General features: G+C 32.4%; 1 protein-coding gene and 1 long non-coding RNA gene across 7 annotated transcripts in view; one reads left to right on the top strand and one right to left on the bottom strand.

Moving 5' to 3' along the window:
- Window positions 1-24,656, top strand: part of LOC142328852 (RNA-binding protein Raly) — a 938,200-nt gene that overhangs the window by 408,147 nt on the left and 505,397 nt on the right. For all 6 annotated transcript variants that reach the window (XM_075372956.1, XM_075372952.1, XM_075372958.1 and 3 more), the window contains one exon: window positions 10,356-10,506. In XM_075372956.1, coding sequence (XP_075229071.1) covers window positions 10,362-10,506 — 145 coding nt within the window. In that variant the 5' untranslated portion in view covers window positions 10,356-10,361. The remainder of the gene's footprint in view (window positions 1-10,355; window positions 10,507-24,656) is intronic.
- The window catches only part of LOC142328853 (uncharacterized), a 343,892-nt gene that overhangs the window by 50,614 nt on the left and 268,622 nt on the right, over window positions 1-24,656 (bottom strand). The gene's annotated exons all lie outside the window — the stretch shown is intronic.

Below are 24,656 nucleotides of genomic sequence, written 5' to 3'. Positions count from 1 at the left end.
TGTTTACTTTTCCGTTACCGTGAAATGTTGATTCGTCAGTGAATAGGACACGATAAAGGAAGTCTTCATCTTCAACGTGCATCATTTAATCTTCGAAGCTAGCACGCAAACCATAATGTGTAGGGTTTAAAGCTTGTAACAGCTGTAAAAGATATATCCGTAGTTATAAGCGTTTAGTTAAAACCCTCCACACAGACGTCACTGGAATCGCTAATTCGCGGCTATCCTTTCCTAACGGATTTCCTGGGGCTGCGTACAAAAGACTCTCTTACACGTTCAACATTGTCTTCGGATACAATCGGTCGTCCTGTACTCTTCCCTTTACAAATACAGTGAGTGGTTTCAAATTGTTCATACCGCCTACGAATGTTATTGTCACGGGAGTTCACAACGACACGCACGTTGAACGGTAATTACAGATTCACAGTTTGCAAACTGTAAAAACATACAACGCTTTCTGTTGAGAGGGGGGTTGCCTTCTTCGCTTTAGCGCTTTCAAGCGGAAAGTACAGGAACCAGTTTATTTTAGATGTGTGCGCTTGCATATAGCTAAAATTGTTTGAGATGTACTTTCATTTCTTTCATAATTAATCAATGTACGCGAAATTTGAGAAGTATTACGTAGCTTTAAACCCCGATATTAATTTTGAAACGCGCTGTATTTTAGGAGCAGCTTGACGCCAATGATTAAGTATGTTTGAATCTGTTAACAAATACAGAAAATTTTTATACTATCTCTTACTTATTAATATAAATATAAACTAGTTGCAAGGCGTGCCTACGGCAATCCTCTGCAGCTAGGTCCTCCGGGCGGGTTGCCCTGGGAGACGGGGTCTTCTAATAGGATTATAAGATGTCAAAAATTGATTACCACTTTTGTAAAAATTTTTTTTTTGAATGATGAAAATTGATATAACGAAAGTTAAATTAGAAATTTAACTCTAGAAATTAACAGAAACGAATCGGGATTTTCTGCTAGTGATCGGTACCAATGAACGGTGGCTAATTATTAATTATAGTTCGTTATTTTATGAAGAAAAAAAATCGCATAAATAAATAAAATATATGTAAAAATATTTTAAAACACCACTCTTTTAAACGCACTAAAAGGTAAAAAAAATTTTAGAACGGTATCTCAGAATGAATTTGACAACAAGCTTTGATGGTGATAAATACAATTATGTGAAAGTCATAACTTCAAATTAAAAGTTTAATGTTTTTGCCAATTTTTTGCTATGCGTGTTTGCACTCACACAATAGGCCATTCAACACGCGTAAGAAAAATTTGGCAAAAACATCAAACCTTTAATTTGAAGCTATGACATTCACATTTTTTTTGTCTTCAGTCATTTGACTGGTTTCATGCAGCTCTCCAAGATTCCCTATCTAGTGATAGTCGATTCATATCGGTATTTGTTTTACATATACCAAACGTTGCCTGCCTGCACAATTTTTTCCTTCTACCCGACCCTCTAATACTAAAGCGACTATTCCAGGATGACTTAATGTGTGGCCTGCAAGTCTGTCTCTTCTTTTAACTATATTTTTCCATTCGATTCTTTCTTCATCTTTTCTTCTCAAGTACTCCTATCAAGTTTCATTTCCATATAAAGCGACGCTCCAAACATATACTTTCAAAAATCTTTTACTGACGTTTAAATTAATTTTTGATGTAAACAAATTATATTCTTGACTGAAGGCTTGTTTCGCCTGTGCTATTCGGCACTTTATATCGCTCCTGCTTCGTCCATCTTTAGTAATTCTATTTCCCAAATAACAAAATTCTTCTACCTCCGTAATCTTTTCTGTTCCTATTTTCACATTCAGTAGTCCATCTTCATTATTTCTATTACTTTTCATTTCTTTCGTTTTGTTCTTGTTTATTTTCATGCTGTAGTTCTTGCGTAGGACATTCGTGCCGTTCAAAGATTCTTCTATATCCTTTCTATTCTCAGCTAGAATTACTATACCATCAGCAAATCGTAGCATCTTTAGCTTTTCACCTTGTACTGTTACTCCGGATCTAAATTGTTCTTTAACATCATTAACTGCTAGTTCCATGTAAAGATTAAAAAGTAACGGCGATAGGGAACATCCTTGTCGGACTCCCTTTCTTATTATGGCTTCTTTCTTATGTTCTTCAATTGCTACTGTTGCTGTTTGGTTCCTATAAATGTTAGCAATCGTGCTTCTATCTCTGTATTTGAACCCTAATTTTTTTTAAATGCTGAACATTTTATTCCAGTCATTTTATCGAATGCCTTTTCGAGTTCTATAAATGCCAGGTGATGATGATTATGACTTTCATATAATTTTACATACCACCATCAAAGCTTGCTGTTAGATCCATTCTAAGATACCGTCCTAAAATTATTTTTACATTTAAGTACGTTTAATTTAAGAGTGGTGTTTAAAATTTTTAAAAACAGATTCGGTTAAAAAGTAATTTTTTTGTGTTTAACCTCCGGATACACCATTATGTATTGCTTGGAGGATGAGATGAATGATTTGTAGCGTGTGTGAAAATGCCATGCCTGATCGAGATTCGATCCCGGGACCTCCGGATGAAAGGCCAAGACGCTACCACTCGCGCCACGGAGACTGGTCGGTTAAAAAGTACTAAATTTTCCCAAAATCCACATATATATATCGATATATATTTCGTGTATACGTATATATCGATATACATATGTTATATCGATATATAATAATATAACAAGTATACACCTGACCACCACGAGACATGTACTGACGAATCGGGATTTTCCGCTAGGATTGCGTTACAAAGATAAAGGGGCGCACACACAGCCACACATACAAATGCCGTTTAGTAGGGTAGGATCTGTTGGAAATACACGTAGAAGTAAATAGTATCATCAGATTTAGAAACTAGTGTTCAATTTTAATATTCTCGATTTTTATGCTATCGATATGAATAGAAAAATTTTTATTACCCTTTCAAAGTTTTGTATGTTTTTAAGTTTTGACATCTTTTACAAACATTTTTTGTAATTTTATAATAATTTAACGTTTAATTATTAGTGTAAAATATATTGTAGAAGTAGTTAAATCTTATTATAATAAATACGAAGTGATTCACGAAGATGCAACAGACATTTAGGACACGGTGAATACATTGAACAAAGTTCAAAGCGGGCGAAAGATTTCACCCTGATTTCTGCGCCTTCGGTAAAATTGATTCGTCGCTCCGTCACAATCAATACTCCGAATGCCATTCAATACACAATTAGGAAGCCTAGTTGCGTATATAGGCCTCTCTTTTTCTGTTTAACCTCCGAAATAATCGTAAGATATTACTTCAGAGGATGAATGAGGATCATATATACATGAATGTAAATAAATTGTAGCCTTGTAGAGCTAAGGTCGATCATCCTTGAGATGTGTAATTAATTGAATCCCAACTACCAAAGTACATCAGCCTCCACGATCTAGTATTCAAATCAGTATAAAAGTAACTGCCTTTTCTAAGATTTAAACCTTAGAACTCTCGACTTATAAATCAGCTGATTTGCGATGCATATTTTACCACTTGACCAACCCGGCGGGGGGGTTCCCGTATATGGGCCTACTATTATTACGTTAGGGCACAAATAAACGGGTTAATTTACGGCTCTTATGTATGAAATATGATCTGAAATATTGAAAAAATAGGTGCTAGAACGGGATTTTTAGTAGTTTTTGAGAAATATAGGGTAAAATACAAAAGACAGGGGTAAAAAAACACACTATTATATGTTTTAGGTAAACCAACTTTGTTAAGCGGATAATAAACATATAAAATTTTTAAATAAAAGAAAAAATACTTGTAGAAAATTTGATTCTGAGTAAAATGATATGAATAACGTCCACAGAAACTAAATACGAATGTAAGAATTTCGAACTATACCGACAGCAAAACATATCAAAATGGTAGATTTTAAATAGGTTATATTTTAGAAGTAATAAACATAAACAATATGTCCAACTTACAAACGATTAGACAGCTGAAAATGTCTTCCATCACAAGCATTCTGTCCTCCGAATTTTTGGTTGCTTTTCTTATTTCAATAGGGTTGTTTTGTATTAGTTGTAACGCACTGAAATAATATAACCAACTCTTCTCTTGCATTATGCTTTTGCTAATATATTAATGATTTCAAGCGGTCCCAAGTGTTAAGTACGGCAACCTTGAAATCGAGATGATAGATCCGCCACGTCCAATCCACTGGTTTAAAAAATCCTCATTTAAGGGTTAATTAGTTAGATTTAACTTCTAAAGTGTGGAGTTGCGTCATCGTGCTGGAAAATCCATCTGCCTTTTTGGGATCAAAAATTTTTTTTATTTGTTTATTACTCAATTACCGATGTTATTTTAATTTTAAAATAAATAGGAAAAAAGGAATTTATGATAACTTCCCCATACTAAGTTTATATAAAAGTTTGAAATCTGGTAAATTTATTTCCATTTATTAAAGATATTGTTATTCCAAAAAAAAAAAAAAAAAACCATTGCCAGACTGTGGGGGACACTGCGGTAGTGAGAATAACCTGATAAAAGTGTACGCAAAGTAAAGCAGATTTTTTTTCTTAAGCGTTTATTGTCTTTACAATATAACTAATATATACTAAAAGTCCCCTCCCATAAAAATTTCAAATATAATAGCTCACGTTCGAATTTAATAAAACTAAAATTTACACGATATTATTTGGTAAAGCGCAACTGATAATATAGTGTATGAGTAGCTAACGCTTTGCTTAGTTGTACAAATGCATCGGACAATGTTCTTTTTACATACGTAGAAACTGAACTTTGAATATATTACACAATTTTGATAAAGTGCAGTTTATATTATACCGCAATATTTTCCGTTGTTTTTTTACTCATTATTTTCTGCCACACGATGAATTTTTACTGTTTGTAAGGTATAATAAATACTAGTAACTAGAAATCATCTAGAGACCGACTGTTATTACGCGAAATTACAGTGGATGTAAACCCGCCGTAAAGTATGAATCATTTGAAATTACAAATACAAGAAATTTAAAAGAGTTGTTAATCTTTAAAAACTTTGCACGTAATAATAAATATTTAAAATACGAATATTTAATATATCTGGTTAATACAGAAAAATCAAATATAATTTACTTTTCTTATTTAAATAAGTAGCAATGTTCTTTATTCTAATCCAAATGTTTAAAGATAAAATAATATCTTCATTTTGTTTGAAAGTAAGAAATTAAAGCTACGAATCTAACCCCCAACTCATAAAATAAAAACGAAACATACGCCTATGAAATGGGACGAATAAAAAATCTTGACTCTGAAGTTCAATAAATATAATTTACAATTATCGATTAGTGTAGAAAGGTTTTGGAATAGTTTAAAAGTTTTGCGACATTTTAAAATTGAAGTCAACGTAAAAAAAAATCTTTTTCTAACGGTTTAAGAGTATTAAATTCAATTTATATTACCGTTGACTTAAATAACTAAGAAAAAATTAGACAAGTTATAAATGTATACTAAGTTTTTTAAGCGTAGTTTTCGCAAAATTATTTTGTCACTGTAACACGGATGTATATTTGTTTGCAGCATAGTAAATAAACGATGAAAAAATATCAACAATATTTATCATACAAATCTGTAACCGGTAAATTTATCGCACGGTTAATGTACATTAATTAGATGATATACTGCAATACCATTGATCGGAAATCATCTGTTTGTTTATATTATTTTTAAGTCTGTTAGTTGTATTATTTTTTTTTATATATATTTAAGATTTACGTTGTAAAATGTATACTTGACTTTTATTCTTAGTCTGAAAAGAACATTTATAATTATCGTTTATTATTTTACACAAACAAAAATAAATAATACATAAATATATGTGTGTGTATATATATAAAACCATCCCCACATTCCCTTGTTTATTAATTTAGCCTAAAATTTTACTAAAACATATAAGAAATCTGACTAAACAAATTTTGTAAGTTTTTTGTCACTTACATGTTTGAACGATTTTAACTTTAAAAAAAAGTTGTCATTTTAAGAAGAACGAAACAAATAAAAATATACATGTTTTAACTATCCAGGCAATAATAATACCGAGTTTTCGTTTTAAAACGCAACTCAATTTAAAGAAAAATAATATGTTATATTTAATGGGATTAGTTATAATATTACAATTTGTGCAAAACAATATTGAGATCAATTTTAACAAATGTTTAAAGTTTCCACCATTTTCATCAACGTAAGCCTTTACGTCATTTTTCACAACTTTTCAAAGTTAACCTCTTCTAATTTCTCGTTAATTCTTGAGTTATGTTGGCTTTCATTCTTCATCGGTGCGTGGATTATTTTTGAATCTTTTTTTGTCTTCAGTCATTTGACTGGTTTGATGCAGCTCTCCAAGAATCCCTATCTATTTTTTATTTTTTATTTTTGAATAAAATAATCTATATTAGTTTATTTTTGAATACACAAACTTTTATTTATCTCCAGAGAACAGTATGTAGGAGATCAAGTGACCTAGCCGGCCTTACGCCAGTCGATACTATTCTTTTACCAAAGAAAAATTCTCTAAAGGTCCGTTGTTGCTCATGCTATGTGACATGTGGCTCCATCTTGTTGAAAAACCACAAATCTCTTTTATTTATTTAATTCTAAATTTGCAATAAACCGAGTTAAAATTTCACGGTAGAGGTCTGAATTAAGAGTATTTAAAAAAAAAACGGGACCGATTATTCTTCGCCTGCAAATTGCACACCACACACCAACTTTCTGTGGGTGTAGACGTCGTGCACGGATGATATGAGGATTGTTGGAGCTCCAGCAGCGTTTATTCTGATTATTAACGTAGCCACTCCGATGAAATCAATCGTCATCTGTAAAAAAAATATATTATCCAACATTTTAATGTTCTCCCAAACAAACCGGTTATACCGTTGACAATAGTGGAGCCTAGAAGCATAATCGACAGGGTGTAATTCATGTGACATATGAATTCGGTATTGTAAGTAGCCGGGTAGCTTTAAAGGTGTTATACAGAGTAATTCCTTTTTATCGTGCAAGTTAAAACCTTACCCTAACATCTATTAATGTTTAATTAAGTAGTGAACGTTTCCGGCTCTCTGATCGCAAACAGAAGCAGTCCCTCAACATTTCTGTATTAAACGAATTGAAGATTTATTCGGTACATTCTTATCTGAGAACTGCAACTGAAAAGATTTTGTTGATAAATAATTTTCTAAAATAAAAATTCTTTTTTTCGCGTTCAAACCATTTCTTCTTAATAAAAAAACACAGATAACGAAAAATAACTAACTGTTCACAAAAGAGAAATAGAAGATTATATCAGCCGATTATAAAACAACAACAATAGGTTAGCGCTTACAATCTCTTTATCCGAAACTACTTTTTAAATATTCTAAAAACTATTTTGCTTGGGTTGCGTTTTAAAATAAACACCCAGAATATATCCTAAATGTTACCGCAATCAGAATTTGCACCGCTCATTTTCATTCAGCAAATTCGTCGTACATCTTTTTTAAAAATGTTTTTATACGGACATCTTGATATGTTGCTAGAAAATCCTTAGCTAAGGATTTGTCAGCGATTCGCCTTCATTCACTTGACCCGACTCCTGAGTTTCTTGACCTTTTATAGTACCGTACTTGTTAACAAGAAACTCTCTTAAAATTTAAGTCTCATGTAGATGTTATTTAATAGTACAACCGTAACGCAAACTTCGGCTTAGCTGGATCTTTCAACTTTATAGGAACAGACCAATGTATATCACGAAGTGCTGTTCTATTCTGTGAATATAGTCTTTTGGTTAGTGTGGAAAAATTATGAAAACTACGTTTTCACAATGGTGAAAAGGTATTTTTCATATGTCTAGCGTTTTTATGTAGCTTGAACTAGATCTGATAGAGGTCGCATATTCTATGGTAGAATATCATTATGTGTACGTAAATGTTTTGATTATAACTTGGTTAGCACTTCATTTATTTTTGGTTTTCAGATATTTTAGGCAACCTGAAAGTAAACATTCTATTTAGAATCGATCCCAAATATTTTGAGAAATCGTTGTTTACATATCTCTTTTTTTAAACATCTTCTTCAAAAGATTGACTTAAACGAATTCCAATTTGTTTAAAGTTTTTCTCTTGAACTAACTATTACAGCAAAGGCATTAGTTCATTCAAAACTCCGGGTTCTTTAACATTTTGGTCAGACGTTTGTATATACGAGGTGTGTGAGAAAATTAATAAGACTGACTTTTTACTTACCAAAGTTTATATTATTTTCAAACAACAATATTATCCTCTTCAAAGTAGTTCCCTTGGGCAGCTATAGACCGGCGGAGTCGTTGTTCCCACTCCTGGTAGCAGCGTTGGAAGGCTTCAACCGGTAGGGGTTTTAACTGGTCGGTCACAGTCTTTTGAATGTTCTCCAGAGTTCCAAAATGACGTTCTTTAAGACACGTTTCAATTTCGGGAAAAGGAAACAGTCACAAGGACTCAAATCAGGTGAATAGCGTGGTTGAGGAACCGTAGGAATGCGTTTGGAGGTAAAAAATTCCCTGATAAAAATGGTCATGTGACACGGGGCATTGTCATGATGATGCATCCGCTTGTCTGAAATGTCTGGTCTCATGCGAATCACTCTTTTCCTGATCCTTTCAAGGACACCCTTGTAAAACAGTTGGTTGACAGTTTGTCCTGGAGGAACAAATTCTTAATGCACGATACCCCTACTGTCAAAAAAGCAAACCGGCATGGTTTTGATCTTTGATTTGCTCGTTCGACATTTTTTCGGTCGAGGAGATGGCGGAGTGTGCCGCTCATCCCTTTACCGCTTTGTTTCAGGATCGTACTCAAATATTCGTCACCTGTGATCACACGATTGAAGAATTCTTGGTTGTTGTCAATCCTCTCAAGAAGATCAACGCACACGTTTCTTCGATTGTCTTTCTGTTCCGTTGTAAGTTTTTTCAGTGCAAAATTGGTGCCGAAAAATCTGAAAGTGTTTAAATTTAACTGTTCACTCATCATCCATATTGCTAAACGACGGTCTGATCTCACAAGAACCCTCACACGCTCAAACCTCGTCAGATTTTGAAGTTGAAGGTCTCCGTGAGCAAGGTTGATCTTTACCATATTCTCGGCCTTCCAAAAATGATTTTTGCCAGCGGAAAACTTGTGCTCTTGACAAGCAATGTTTCCCATAGGCCTGTTTCAACTTTTCCAAAGGTCACACTTGCGGATTCCCCAAGCTTAACGCAAAACTTGACCGCACAACGTTGCTCTAAAATCCGATGTTCCATTTTTATAACGCATAACAAAAACACAACTACACTGATGTCGCTGTCAAAAATAATGTGTTGATTGAACGGAATTAAAACTCGTACTGATTGCGTGGAAGGGATGCAGAAACCAGTCTAGCACAGACCGGTAGACACAGCGTTGCCAGATCACTCGCAGTGTTACCAATCTCATTACTTTTCTCACACACCTCGTATATATATATATATATATATATATATATATATATATATATATTATAAGTAATTGAAAGCGATCTTGAGGAATGTCAACTTTTGTAGTCTCTCTTTATTTTTCTTAATTGTTTGTTATACTAAATAAACAAGGAACTGATTTTCGCAACCTTTATTAGATCTGTTGTAAACGAAACATCTTGGTAGACCCGTACTAATGACAATATTAAACCTTTGTTGATTTTAGGATTTCTTAGAGGGGATCAAGAAAAAATCCTACTGTATCGTCATGCTATGAAATTAAAGAATCGTAGAACTCATGGATCATTTGAAATTTCTTTCTACTAAATAAAGTTTAACTTAATATTGAAAGTTTTTACGATTTTAAAATTCCAAAATGTCGATGTTTCAATTTTTAGATAATAGTGTGCATAGTTCATGTATTACCCCAGTCAATACATGTTTTAATTAATAAAATTTGAAAAAAAGAAGTGTATTCTGAACAAAAAATTAATTTAATATTCATAATAAAATGATTCATTCGATAAAATAAGATTTTAATTCTAAGTTGAATTTTGTCGGAAACGGTTGCTAGCGTGTATATATTTTAATTTCAAAATGAGGAAAATATTAGATTTAAATTATTTAACAAAATTTGTCACTATAAAAAATAAAATATTGTTTATTAATTAATACATAAGGTTATCATCAATTTTACAGGTTTTCAAATTTTATTCTAATTTTTTAGTGAATTCTAAGCAAAATATTTTAGACGGAAATATGAATCGGTATATAAACACAATTGATGAACAAAACTCTTTAAAGACTTTTAAAAATTAATTTTCTTTTTTACAGGCAAAGATGAAGATGAGTAAAGTTGGAAATCAAACTAATTCGCAAGATCCACAAGCCGTTAATTCTAGAGTGTTTGTTGGAAATTTAAATACATTTCAGTGTAGCAAAACTGATGTGGAACGTATGTTTCAACGATACGGTCGGTTAGCAGGTGAGCTATATTTATAATAAATTGAATCTCTTTTTTTTATATTTCACTACTTTACTCTTCACCAAAGTTAATAGTGAAAGAATCTACCGTCGCTTCATCATTACAATATAATGATTTTTATATTATTCCTTTATAATGACGTAATTTTGTAATAATACTTTCAACGTCTAACGTAATATGAAATTTTGTTATCGCTAAGAATCTATATAATTTATTTTGGATATTTTTAAAAATATTTTAGAAGTACATTTTATATACGAATGTAATCACAAAATTTAATTAAATACGTAAATAAAAATAAATAAAATGCGATTTAGAGTTAGAAATATGCAATAAATCTAATTTTACCGTTAGCCAGATAACCGAAGAATGCTGTTTAATTATGAAGACAATGATAAACAGGAAATTTCTTTTTAAATATTGAAAATTTTATGGCCTTTCTAATTACTATAAATCTGTATCGGAAATACCACTAGAAACATATAACACAATCACCATTAAAAATTGGTGTTCAATTATTATTTTCTCGGTTGTTATACTGGAAAATGTTACTGATCTGTTAAATAATTATCCTATCGAAGTTTTGTATTTCTTGAGGTTTTGAGATCTTTCACAAGCATTTTTATTAATTTATAATAATTTGATTTTTTTTTGGAGTTCGTATTTAATCTAATAGATTTTAAAAGAAATGGTAAAAATAATATATTTACGCTAATCTTCAAACTGAGTTTATATAAAAACCTGAAATCTCGTAGTTTACTTCCATTAATTAGAGATAGTGTGAAAAAAAAAAAAACATTACGAGGTTGTGGTGATTCTGTGGTAAAACAAAGTGATGTAAAAAGTAAAGCAGTGATACTGTGTATTAAGCAAACGGCCTAAATTACTTAAAATTATTATATCTATTTATTAATTTGTTTTTTTTTTTTTTTTAATTATGATCAAAATAATAATTTTTAATATAAGATGAAGTTTTAAATAGAAATTAGTAATGTATAAAAACTGAGAATTACTTTAATTATAATTTACGTTTATAAGATTGATACACAAAGTTGGTTTGGCTCAAATTGGTTAAAATAATTAAAATTCACCGTAAGTAGCAAGATTTTTTTTATATTTTTAATTAGAAATTAAAATTTTAACGTAACTATTTTATACAAAGGAACTGTTATAAATACAGGAATCATATTTATAAATTATTTTTAATCCTTTTTTTCAAAACCGAATATAGTTTAGTGTTAAATTTTACGGTTTCCTTAGTGAAGCGGTAGAATCTCTGCCTTTCATCAGGAGATCCTGGTGTACGAATCTCGGTCATGTATGGCGGGCGTACTTTAAAAAATACCATTTTTATATTACCAAGCAGAAATTTTCGCTTTCATGTGGTGACATATATTTATCATGAAAAAACACAAAATTCAAATAAAAACCTCAGAAAATTATTTTTTTTACTTCATAAAAAATAATTAAGTAATAAATATTTAATCTAAATTACACATAAAAGGGGATGGAAGAAATTAGTAATTAATGCGGAAAGCACAGCTCGTAAAGTTATGTGGATATTCGGGTGGATATGACTGAAAACCAAGTTACGGTGAAAAGCTTTTACTAACGGGAAAAATAATTAAAAATTATTACTGAATTTATTCATACAATATTGAATTGTAAATACGGTTGTTTTAATACTCGATTTATTTATTGAATTGTTATTAAATATAAGTTAATTATATGTAAAAACAAATTTATTACAGAAAGTCTTCATATTCTTTCATCATATTGTCATAAATACAATTATTTTTCAAATGAATGCTTTCCTTAAATTTTAATAATCGTAAAAGAATTTGTTTTCTTTAAATAAAATCTCTTGAGTATTATAAACTTAGCGTAATTATCATAAGATTTCATTATAACGTCATTTTTCGACACATTTTTCACTGTTGATAATCTAAATTTATCCTGATAAACATTAACATTCTACTCTCCAGTACTCTGCTTCGTGTTACTTAAAATTAATTAAATAGATTACAACATAAATTAAGAATCTTATCCTTCAACTTCATAGAAGTGAAATTTAATGTTCCCGGTGACAAATCTGAAAATATCTTGACATACTTATTATGAGGCCGGTGTATAGAATAAAGTGTGTTACGCGTTTCGCAGTTCATATTTTTTTATTTTTCAAAGATTTGATGAAAAACGTTATCCGTAATATTTTGATACAGCAGACCTCTGGGTGATAAAATGTTTCTGATTCTATGAAAATCTTGGGTATTTGTTGCAATATTTGTATTGTTATAAGCTTTTAGAAAGGTTTTAATTACTAGTTTTTGAATGGAAAGATTACATTTAAATAACAATCCTCAGCATTTCTTCGAGCAGTAATACCGTATCTTAAGATCGACTCAAATAATGTGTAATATACAATTTTTTTAACATAATTAGGGAAACGAAACTGTAGATAACGCATTTTTCATTGTATACTACGCAATCGAACAGAAATAACACTAATTTGCTTAGACCGAGTAAAAAATTCATCAATAATATTGGCTGAATACCAATGCCCGGATTTATAAGCTACTACAGGTCAATTGAAGAAGGCATTAAGATATTTTTGCATATGAAAAATAATAATAATAACCCTCTCTCAAGTACGTTGTACTAATCAGGATTCGATTTCAAAATGACTGATAAAGGGAAAAGTGTATAAACTATCAACCATCTAATGTACATGGACAATCTCAAATTGCATGTTAGCAATGATATACAGCTTACAAGTCTACTGAACGTTACAGCCGTATTCAGCAATGACATCCAGATGCACTTTGATGTAGGGTAATGTGCCACTTTAAAGGTTATAAAAGGAGAAATTGAGGATATTCCAAAAACCTACAGTTTGCCGGGAAATGGAGAGATACGGCTACTAGACGCAGAGAACACTTACAAATATCTTGGCTTCAAACAGACCCTCATCGTAGACAATAAATCAAGTAAACGGGTGTTTGAGAAAGCGTTCAGAGAAAGACTCCGTAAAATCCTTAAGACGGAACTCAACTCGAAAAACAAAATCAAAGTCATTAACTCTTGGTGTGTGCCGTTTCTCACATCCTAATTTGGAGTAATTCATCGGTTAGAAAATCAGGATATCGGTGATGAGTGCAGAATATGTCACCGATCATCAGAAACAGTTGATCATTTGATAACTGGACGCTCCAATTTGGCTAACACGGAATATCTGCATCGCCACAATCTTACAATAAACATTGTTCGTCAGACATTGGCATTAAAATTAGGAATTGTAGATGACAGGGAACATTGTCCTTATTATGAATATAAGGCCAGATCTACAATTGAAAATGTGCATTATAGACTTTATTATAATCTGCCCATACATACTGACAAATTTATTACTGCAAATAAGCCATTGTTCTACACAACATTAGAGAAAAACCGCCCTTCTCATTGATGTCAGTCACCCATATGATCACAATAATAATAAGGTTGAAACAAATAAAATAACCAAGTACAACTCTTTGGCAATAGAATATAAAGAAATTTACAGACAGAACTCAATAGAAGTCATTCCCTCTGTTATTACAGCAGATGGTTTAATTAACAAAAATTTAAAGAAATATATAAAAAAGATTGGCCTGGATCCTAAAAATCATAATTCTAAAAGCCCAAAAACTGTGTCAAATGCACTACAGCACTGAATGAGATATGTCCCAATGGCCCCTCGTACTGACATTCCGGATGTGAAACATCTCCAAGACATTTTAAAGTAATAATAATAATAATTTATTAAATATTTAAAAAATCTGAATTCAGAGATGTTTTTATTTTACCATGGTAACAGATGTAATGAAGTAAAAGGATTAATTGTTTGTTAAATGATTATCTTCAATATCTTAACTTATTAAGGAGCACCTTAATATATTCTAATTGGAGATAATGAACCAAGACTCTAAAGCATCAACCTGCCAAGTTTAATTAAAATCGGTCCACTAGTTTTTGCGCGATGCGCGTACAGGAACGACCACAGTTATTTTATGATACGAGGGTAGATCCAGAAATAAGGTTCCCAACAATTTTACAAATAGACAAAATTGTTTATTCTCATAGAAATTTACATCGTTGGAAAGAAGAAACATTGCTATATTTTTCTACATAATCGCCATCTTTTTCTACGCATTTTTGTAGACGCTGCTGCAATTTGTGTATCCCAATATCGTAGAACTCCGCCGCCAACCCGTTGAGGAAGCGTTTCACCTCTTCTTTGACTTAATTGTCGCTCCGGAAGCGTTGGCCACTCAAGTGTTCCTTTAACTTGGGGAACAAGTGATAATCACTAAGCACGAGGTCCGGACTGTAAGGTGGGTGGGGCTTGACAGTCCACCCAAAGTGTGTCAAAAGTTCCTGGGTTTGACGGGAGACGAGAGGTCGGGCGTTGTCGTGAAGCAGCGTTACATCGGCTGTCAGTCGTTCTCGCCGGCCGTTCTGGATAGCTCGCCTGAGTTTTCTTAGTGTTGCACAATAACTGTCTGAGTTGATTGTTGTCCTACGTTCCATGAAATCGATCACCAGTATCCCCTTACGAAAAAAACTGTGACTGGTGACCCTGAGTGAAGCCACTGTTTAGATTTTTGTTTCGTTTCGGGAATAAAATGAAACACCCACATTTCGTCTCCCGTAACAATGGACTCCAAAAATCCTTCCTTATCTTCTTGACACTTTTGAAGGCGTTTCTCCTTGTGTTCTGATGTCAATGGCCGCGGTACCCGTCCAGCACAACACTTGTGATACCCCAATTTTTCAGTCAAAGCTCTTTCCGCTGTACCTTAAGAACTCCCAGGAATCCGACCAATAAGTTCACGGACGGTGATCCTCCTGCTTTGAAGCGCTTCGCGTTGGAGCATTTCGATAACCGCCTCCGAAACTGACGGTCTTCCACTCCGTTCTTCATCGTGGACTTCCTTCCGACCGGCACTAAACTCCCTGCACCACTTTCGGACGTGTTGAACGGGAATACACTTGTTGCCATACACCTTCGTCAACTGACGATGAATATCCGCGGGTGGAGTCCCTTTGGCGTGCAAAAAGCGAATTACGGAACGAATCTTGCACTCGGTGGGATCAACAAGTGGAACCTCCATTTCTGACGACTGCTGAGCCAAGACTGAGCGGCGCAGCGAAGTGCGCCGGGCGGAATCGAGAGTGGAAGAACAGCCGCGCACAGCGGTGTTGCCGGATTTTGCCTCGCACCTTCCCGTGCGGCTGGAGCTATTTCGGAACCTTATTCCTGGATCGATCCTCGTAAATCTGTATAGATTATAGATTTCACCAAAACAATTTTGGGTTTTTATCTTGCTTATTTGTTTTTTTATTTATAACCTCAAGTTTGTAAATTTTGCTCGTTATATAACAAACAGATTAACTTTTACTTTTTTATAACATAAACGTTAATAATTGATTATGTTTAAAGTACTTTATTGATATATTATTTTTTATTTTTTCGAATAAATCACTACGAGTTCAAAATTTTTGCTCGGTAATATGAAAATGGTCTTGTAATGTACGCATTGCCTGACTGAGATTCGAATCCGGGAACTCCAGATAAAAGGCCGAAACGCTACCGCTACAAGAAAATTTGAAAATTTAACATTAAACTGTTCCATTTAATTAATTAAATCAATGATTTATAAATATGATTTCTGTATTTATAACACGCCTTTAGAAAAGACAGGTTGAAATTGAAAACTATTTTGAACTAAACAACTTCGTGATTGACAATATACGGACTGTATATTGCCAGTCAAAAAATATAATTTAAAACTTAATTTCGTATTAAAAAATTGTTATTTTAATCAAAATTAATTCTAAAAAACCACAGACAGCTAAACAGATACTTATCAAAATTTTCAGTAATTGAGGCAGTTTCCTTAAATTGTCTTTACAATTAATTAAAATTATTATAAATGTATTGTTTTATTTTAATCTATAATTCTGAAAACAGGTGATTGTTATTTTAATCAAAATTAATTCTAAAAAACCACAGACAGCTAAACAGATACTTATCAAAATTTTCAGTAATTGAGGCAGTTTCCTTAAATTGTCTTTACAATTAATTAAAATTATTATAAATGTATTGTTTTATTTTAATCTATAATTCTGAAAACAGGTGATTGAATGATTTACAGTAACATTTTATTGTAAAATTTGTCGAGATTTTTTTTATGAAAATTTAATATTTACAAGTTTTAATAATTACAGATAATTAGAACGATTGGTATTTTAATTACAATCTCGGTGATAAGATGAAAATACAATGAAAAAAAATTAAAAAAAAAGTTGAACACTACAAATCATCAAAGATTAAAACCACAGTAAAGATTAAAGTCAAGAGCAAGAGAATAAGGGAGCTGAATTGACTTGTTTTCTAAACATATTAAAAGCGAGATAAAGCTAAAAAATAAGGCACACAAATGCTAGATTTTAAAATTGTAGCTGTTGTGAAAGACTGGAAATAGGTGGGTAGTACAGAGAATGGTGAAGGCGGCTTGAGGATGGAAACGTCCTCATCCTAACCCTTAATAAAAACGATGATTTTTATGAAAAATATATATTTATATGAAAAATTATATTTTTATTAAAAATAAACCTACGAGTATATACACGGTTCGGCACAGTAATATGAAAAATACGTACTCCTAAAATAAATTTGTAAAACTCGTTTAAATGGTCATCAACAACAGAAAAACCGACAAAATATCAAAAGGTTGAGTTAATGCAACACTCGATGCGTATAGATTATTACTTAAAATCTATATATCTACATTATTAGATAAAGAGGAAGAGGGTTTTTTGTTTGTTCGGGATAAACAAAAAAACTACCTGATCAATCGCAACCAAATTTTTACCCGTATTTCTTGACATAACTGAGAAGACTTTTAGATATTTTTCATCTCAAAAAATTTAAAAAAAAATTAATAAGTATGTATATTTATAGTAATGGAGATTTGCCGGTTGAAGTACAAACTTTATGAACTGTGAGTCTCTGTTGCTGTGCGAGTTGGGTGTGAACTGAGTGATTCGAATGAATAACATTACAAAACTAATAGAGTTGAATTAACGTTGAATTAAATAGTATAATAAATAAATTTAAAAAAAATTTATTAAAAATAATGGGTTTCCAGTGGGGAGTGCGTGTGAGACTAGAGTGGTGAGGTACGCCAACACCTCGTGTGGAGGCTAGACCGATCACCATCAACCAGTAACAAACTGTGACGCTGTTTTGGGAAGTGCAATGTAGTGCTCTTATAATATCTCCGCAAACAATCTTCCGATTTTCAAAATTCAAACGCGGTATTTGTTAGTAGGATGAAGGCTAACTATTGCGCGCATCAGCTACAATCTGATTTAACAGATCACGGTTATTCGGAAAGGCCTACCTATATCGCTACATAAAGTTTGTTGGTCATCGCATCACGCGAGAACCGACCGCTTACTTTAAATTATGCAGTATGCATTCGTATTTTCTTGTGGGAGGTTTTAAGCCGTCGACCGAGGCCCTACCTTCCTTGAAGGTTAAGTATTATAAATATCCATTATTTCTTCGTCCCCAAGCGGGATGAAGTTGTGAATTGAAGACATTCAATAAGGAAAAACTAGATTAATTCTTTTACTTCATTATTATATTTCTGCCACCGCCAAAAAAATAAGTTATGCATTTTTGGTCGTCAAAGTTGCGTGTACTTTAGTTACCGTATTTACTATTATTCTATCTTTTGTAATTAGTTTCTTTTTCGGGTGTTTAAAAAGCCCGAATATTATAATTATTGCTTATCAGTATTATTCTCACAACTGTGAAGATAACGTACAGCGCGAGGATCCAGTGAGTGGAGCCGTTTGGTTAGACGGCAATGGCGATCGAAGAAAGCTCTGCGGAGGTTCAGGGCGCCGGTTCCCCTGAAAAATTGGGAATGGCGAGGGAAGCGAGCTATGGCGACCACGGGGTAGGCCCCGAGGAGCCGCTGACTTGGCTCTGGGATTCGCCTGGGCTGACTGAACTCCGAGGGTCCAGGTTCTGGCTAGACGGGCAGGCGTCATCTGTAATTCAGATTACAGCCATTTTTTTTAATATTTTCAAAAAGTAAATAATGATTAATAACGTTTTAAATTCCTCGTGACTAAACTATTGTTAAATGAATCGCATAGTTACTAAACTGGAGGAAAGTTAATGAAATTTATGACCGGTCAAAATGATCATCAGATTTAACTATTAACGGTTTTTTGAACCCGTTTGAAGGGACATACTTTTAATATAGTCCGTTTAGAATGAAGGAATATTTGTATATAATTTAAATTATGAAAAGCGGACCGTTAAAGAAGAAACTGTTTTTTATCTTACGAGCATTTTATCAGATTTGTCACATTCGTGAAGTATTGCTACCAATGTATATTTGTCAATGGAGTTTGGTTTCTAACTAAAAAAACTTGTTTTTAAAAATGTCAGCTTCAGTTTATTTATCAGTAATACATCTTTTATATAAAACAAAACCGGCTGATATTTAAAATCTTGTTTGCAACCGATTTTGATGTCCTGCAAAAGTTCATCGATCCCCGTTGTAAATAAAACAAATAAAACAAAAAAAACCTCTTCGTAAGATATAATTAATTGGGCTACCAGGACCTCATTAAATTATGACACTTAATGATTTAACAAAATTAAAAATCTATCGTATTTAATGGACGTATTATTTTTGTGCATATATTTATTTAAAAGGATCTGACAACAAATGAATGAAAAAAAATCGCTTTGATTTTTTTTTCAGTTATATAAGCACGATGTAATTTAAATTTGTTCAGTAGGTAGCAGACACACTTGCTGTGATTCTAGCCAAAATATACAGAATTCGGTCGCTTTACACCAAAATAACGTACTGGTTGACGCAATGACAAAACATTTGGCACCGATCCATTATCATGATTTGTTATAATCATTGTACTTTTCGATAAGATCCACACCTTCGCTCTCCATTTCATTTTTTTGTTTCTTTTTTATTTAAATGTTTATTTCCAGCTTCTTTCAAAAGCATTGTTTATTTATTTCAAACGCTTTCTTTTTATTGTTATTTAAATCAATAGAAGGTTACATTTATCTATCGATACTGAATAAACATTTATGCTTATTCAGTAATTTTTGTATAACAAAAAAGGAATATATAAGAGAGGTAGGTAGGTAATACGTGTGTCAACATCTCACATTAATTTGAATTCTAAGTAAAGAATTTTTAAAGATTTTCTTTTAAGTCTTTTAAGTTAAAAATTCTTGAAAGGCCAAGTCGATTGATGAATTACGGATTTGTTGAAAATATTGTTTATACGATTAAAAATACTGTATTATATAATGCTGAAAAGAAAGTGCGTCGCTCTTTGTTTAGTTAAAAAATTAAAAAAGACAAATTAAAAAAAATAAATTTAAAAAAGGTATGAAAATACTTGAAAAAGATGTAAAAGTACTTTGTATTTTACAAAATAAGGGCGATTACTAAAAAGATGATTCGATGACAATTCCTCCCTATCAGTTCTTAATTGAAAAATGTATTACATTCAACGTAAAAATTATATTCAAAAAATATTTTTTTATAAATACATATTAATAGTACGATTAACTGCTCTAACATAAATTCCTCTAAAAATAAAAAAAAAAACAAAACAAAGGTTGTGAAACGTAAATTAAAGGACGGTAATGAGTAATGTTATGATAGGACAACATACGAATAAGTCCTTCACGATATCAAACGAGATTTTGACGTAAGAAATCAATTTTTAATAATAGTAATTAGGATCGCAGCAATTTGCGTCAGCAAAACACCGCAGGAGATCTTCAGGCAGAAGAATAGATAGTTAAAAACAAGCTGGGTACTCGGCAGTCGACGATATGTAATCCAGCTCTTACTTTTTTGATACTGCTTTATTTACTATTCACGGTTATCCTGATCTATCACTTCTCTCAACTTGTTCTTATTCTTTTCTGAATACCATGGACATTATGAACAACCATCATTCTTAGACTACGGACATACAGAAGAGCGGCGAGCGTCAATGCGACAAAATGTAGGGGACATTTCGTTTGACCCACCGGGTTGGCCTAGTGGTGAACGCGTCTTCCCAAATCAGCTGATCTGGAAGTCGAGAGTTCCATTGTTCAAATCCTAGTAAAGGTAGTTACTTTTATACGGATTTGAAAACTAGATCGTGGATACCGGTGTTCTTTGGCGGTTGAGTTTCAATTAATCACAAATCTCAGGAATGGTCGAACAGAGTTTGTAAAAAAACTTCATTTACACTCATACATATCATCCTCTGAAGTAATACCTGAACCGTAATTCCCGGAGGCTAAACAGAAAGTAAAAGAAAGGCGGCATTTCGAAAGCGGCCCTATAAACATATTGGTAAGTGACAGAGTGGCATTTCGTTCAGTTGACATAATGTCGTTACCGAGGTCGGTTAGACGAGAGCTTTTATGTGAAAATAGTTTTAAATATTTTATGTAAATACACCCTGAAAATAAAATAAGATATTGAGTTCTACCGTAAAAACAATTCGCTCTATTTATGGAGTATACCATCGTAATCTTAGTAATTTTCAGGAGAAATTTTTTTCCTTACTTACGTAAGTCGGTGGAAACCTTCGACATTCTACTAGAAAAAGTGAGAAACGGCCCACAAAACTGGAAAAGCACGATCTGACGCGAAGAACGATTGGTTATAACGTTACGGTAGGTAAAACAGATTATAAAAAACGCATTTTTGTTTTTGCTTTGAAAAAACTGAAAAATTCCTTTATCCGAAACAGCTAATTACAAATAAGTGACCGGTATATATCAGTAATAAATTTTCAGTATGAAAATAAGATACACGTAACTGGAAAATAAATTGAACGTGAATTCTTCAGTTCATTTGCGTAATAAGATGTTTCTTCACTCATTTCAGTGACATTATTGCTATTCAAGGGCATTTGTTTAGACTTCAGTTTGTTAGGCACGAATACTTAAATATCGGCTCGTAACTCCAACATTTCTATTTCTGTAAATGTAAACTCTTAAAAAACTGCAAGTCGGAGTTCTCAGCTTCTGTTTCGGTATCATACTGTAATAACGCTAATCGCTTTTCTTCTAGTTCTAAAATTCGCTCACGAATGAACTAAAATATCAACCAGAACCTTCGTCTGAGCGGCGACGCTAATGGCCAACGCTGAAAGCATGTATCAGTTTGAAATATTTTCTTGCCACTCGCCTGTACGGCCGCAGCTTTACATTCCGGCTTTTTAATTTGCACCTTCAAGCAGTTGAACAGGAAATCGGGTAACGACGAGTTCCTATACGTCTCGTAAAAGCTAAGTCTAAATTTAACCCTCTAACGTGCTTAAAAAAGTTAATTTCTATTTTTGTTTTCTTCTGAATTATTTTGATTTTCTCTCTCCCTATAGGAAATATTCCGCTTATTTCTAATTGTTCCATTAGAAGGAGAATCCTCTGCAAAAGAATTTGAGGGAATGTTTAGCGTTAAATTACAAAAAATTTAGGTGAACTGACTGGGGAAAATATATAAATTTGTTAGTAGCATGATAAAACGTGTGACACTGACGCATGAAAGCGATGAATTAACTGCAGTAAAAGCTCTTATACTTTTTTCTCTTACTGTGATAATTTATTCCAACAGCCGATTACAATAGGTCTCATTTTATATTTAATTTAAAAATTCAATTTAGATTAATTTCAGTTAATAATTCAAATATGTAATTATAGATGCCTTTATTTCCTTTAGGGTATTATTAAATCCAGCGTACAATTATTTTCAAATTTTTAATTTTTGTATAAGAATATTTACAAAAACGTAAAACTTCTTTTAAATAAACATCGAAATTACAACCTTATTTTATATTCCGTTATTTGAAGATATATAATACCCCATTTTTACAGGAAACTCAATCCGCCTTCAGGGGTGATATAAACTTTTTACCTATTGTAAATTAATTATAATTCTTTCAAACGCGTAAATTAAATTAAACTTCAGTTTCATTTATAACAAGGAGATTAAATTATGTTTTTATTTGTTAGTGTCATTAACACCTGGTTTCCGGTTTGTTTTGTATCGGATTATAAAATAAATGTTATAATTAATACTATAATTTTAGATATTCTTTTCGAAAAGAAACAAAAAACAAAAATAAATATCGAAAGGGAGGGAAAAAGTAGAAATCAAAGTAATAAGTTATAAAAAAAGTAAGTTCCAAGTATTACCGCGAGATAAGTTCCACTTGAGGTTGTGAATAAATATAACTTTTTTGTCGTTTTCTGTACTTCCCTTGAGCACCGCTCTCCCTTTATCCTTTTTTTTTTAGACTGATATGTGTAATTACATAGAGGAGCCCTTTTCAACAACCCTATGAAAGACCATTGCCTCTACCACGTTACCGCATCATTTTTTCATGAAAAAAGAAACAACAGCAACTGATGTTATTATATTCTATGTTTTGTTATATTACTTTTTAAATGTAGGGAAAGCTTTAAAAATAAAAAAAAAAGGTAATTAAGTTTACATCATTCTGTACTTTCATTATACTATATTTTATGTAGATACACGTATGAAAATATAATTAAGCCGAATAATATATAAATCAGATTAAATAAGATTTCTTTTTAAAAAACGAGGGCGCTATCGTATACGGTATAAATTAGTTAAAAAAATAATAAACAGACGAAACAAAATATCTAAATTATTAACTGAAAACAAAACCGACATTCGTACATATAATCGAATCAAAATAAAACAGACAATATGCATATGATACCGGTTTCTGAAGTCCCTATTATACTCGTATATCATTTTTTATTAGGGTATCGCTGAAATAGAAATTACAAATCGTGGACGAGAACGATGCAGTTTATACAAAACATAACGATTTTTATTTTCTCTCCGAATATAGCAGTGCATTCGGAAATTTGCTGCGCATGGAATTACGGAAGAGTAATGAGGAAAACAACTTTAATTACGACAATAATTCGTTTATAAAAGGTGTTGTAAATGACCTCCTCCAACATCAATTCTACACAACACACGTTTCAATTTGTTTTCAAACACTTTAACCAGCCGATGTACTGGAATGTCTCGTACGAATGCGGTTATTGCGGTTTTTAGTTCGTCAATCGTGCGTGGTTTGTTACTATTCACAGATATACTGCTTATTTCGCTGCTCCCCCCGTAGAAAGAAATCTGGGGTAGTCAGATCGGGCGATCGTGAAGACCAGCAACCCCTCGAAATGATTCGTTCACTAAAGACATTTGGTAAAAACGTCATTGACCTGTTAGCTATGTGCGCCGTGGCGCCACCTTGTTGGAACCGACCGCGATTGATTTCCACTTTTGTTAACCGATTAATGAATTTAAAACAGCACAATAATGATCACTATTAACTGTATTTTCAAAAGAAAAGATTGGACCTACAATGCGCGTACTACTCGCACCGACCCAGACTCCAATTTTCGCTTCGTGTAAATATTGGTCATGTAATTCATGGGGGTTAGTTGTGTAGTTGTACCGCAGTCGTGTATTTTGTGAATTAATATACCATCCCGTATGAAACCGAGCTTCATCTGTAAAAAAACATAATGTCGAGGATATCTACGGAATTTTGGTGGATAAAATGTTTAAACCGTTGACAATAATTTAGTCTTTTGGCTCGATTTGTAGATTTCAGTTCTTAAACACTCAATATAGAGGAAAAAATCAAATTTTCTTACAGTTTTATGTGCGGTAGCAACGAACCCACAGGGTAACCAAACTAACACCAAAAGAATATAATGTACCATATAATTCTAAAGCATACTGCACAGCGACTTTCCGAACGCGCTGTAGATTACCTATATTTAAGTATGATGATCGTATCAAAAAGGGGGGGTACCGGATTTTTTGATAATCTTTACGTTTTAGGGCCCGACTAATTTATCTAGACCAAAAAACCATATGTAGTTACGTATGTTCGTAGGAATGTATGTATGTATATGTGTTGACCTGATTTTGGCCTTATATCTCAGGACTGACCGACCGATATTCTTCAAATTTGGCTCAAATATTTCTATATATGCGAGA

This window comes from Lycorma delicatula, chromosome 8 (assembly GCF_047948215.1).
Source record: "Lycorma delicatula isolate Av1 chromosome 8, ASM4794821v1, whole genome shotgun sequence".
NCBI classification, from domain to species: Eukaryota; Metazoa; Arthropoda; class Insecta; order Hemiptera; family Fulgoridae; genus Lycorma; species Lycorma delicatula.
Note: the sequence above shows the minus strand (reverse complement) of the source record. Positions and strands in the feature narration are given on the sequence as shown.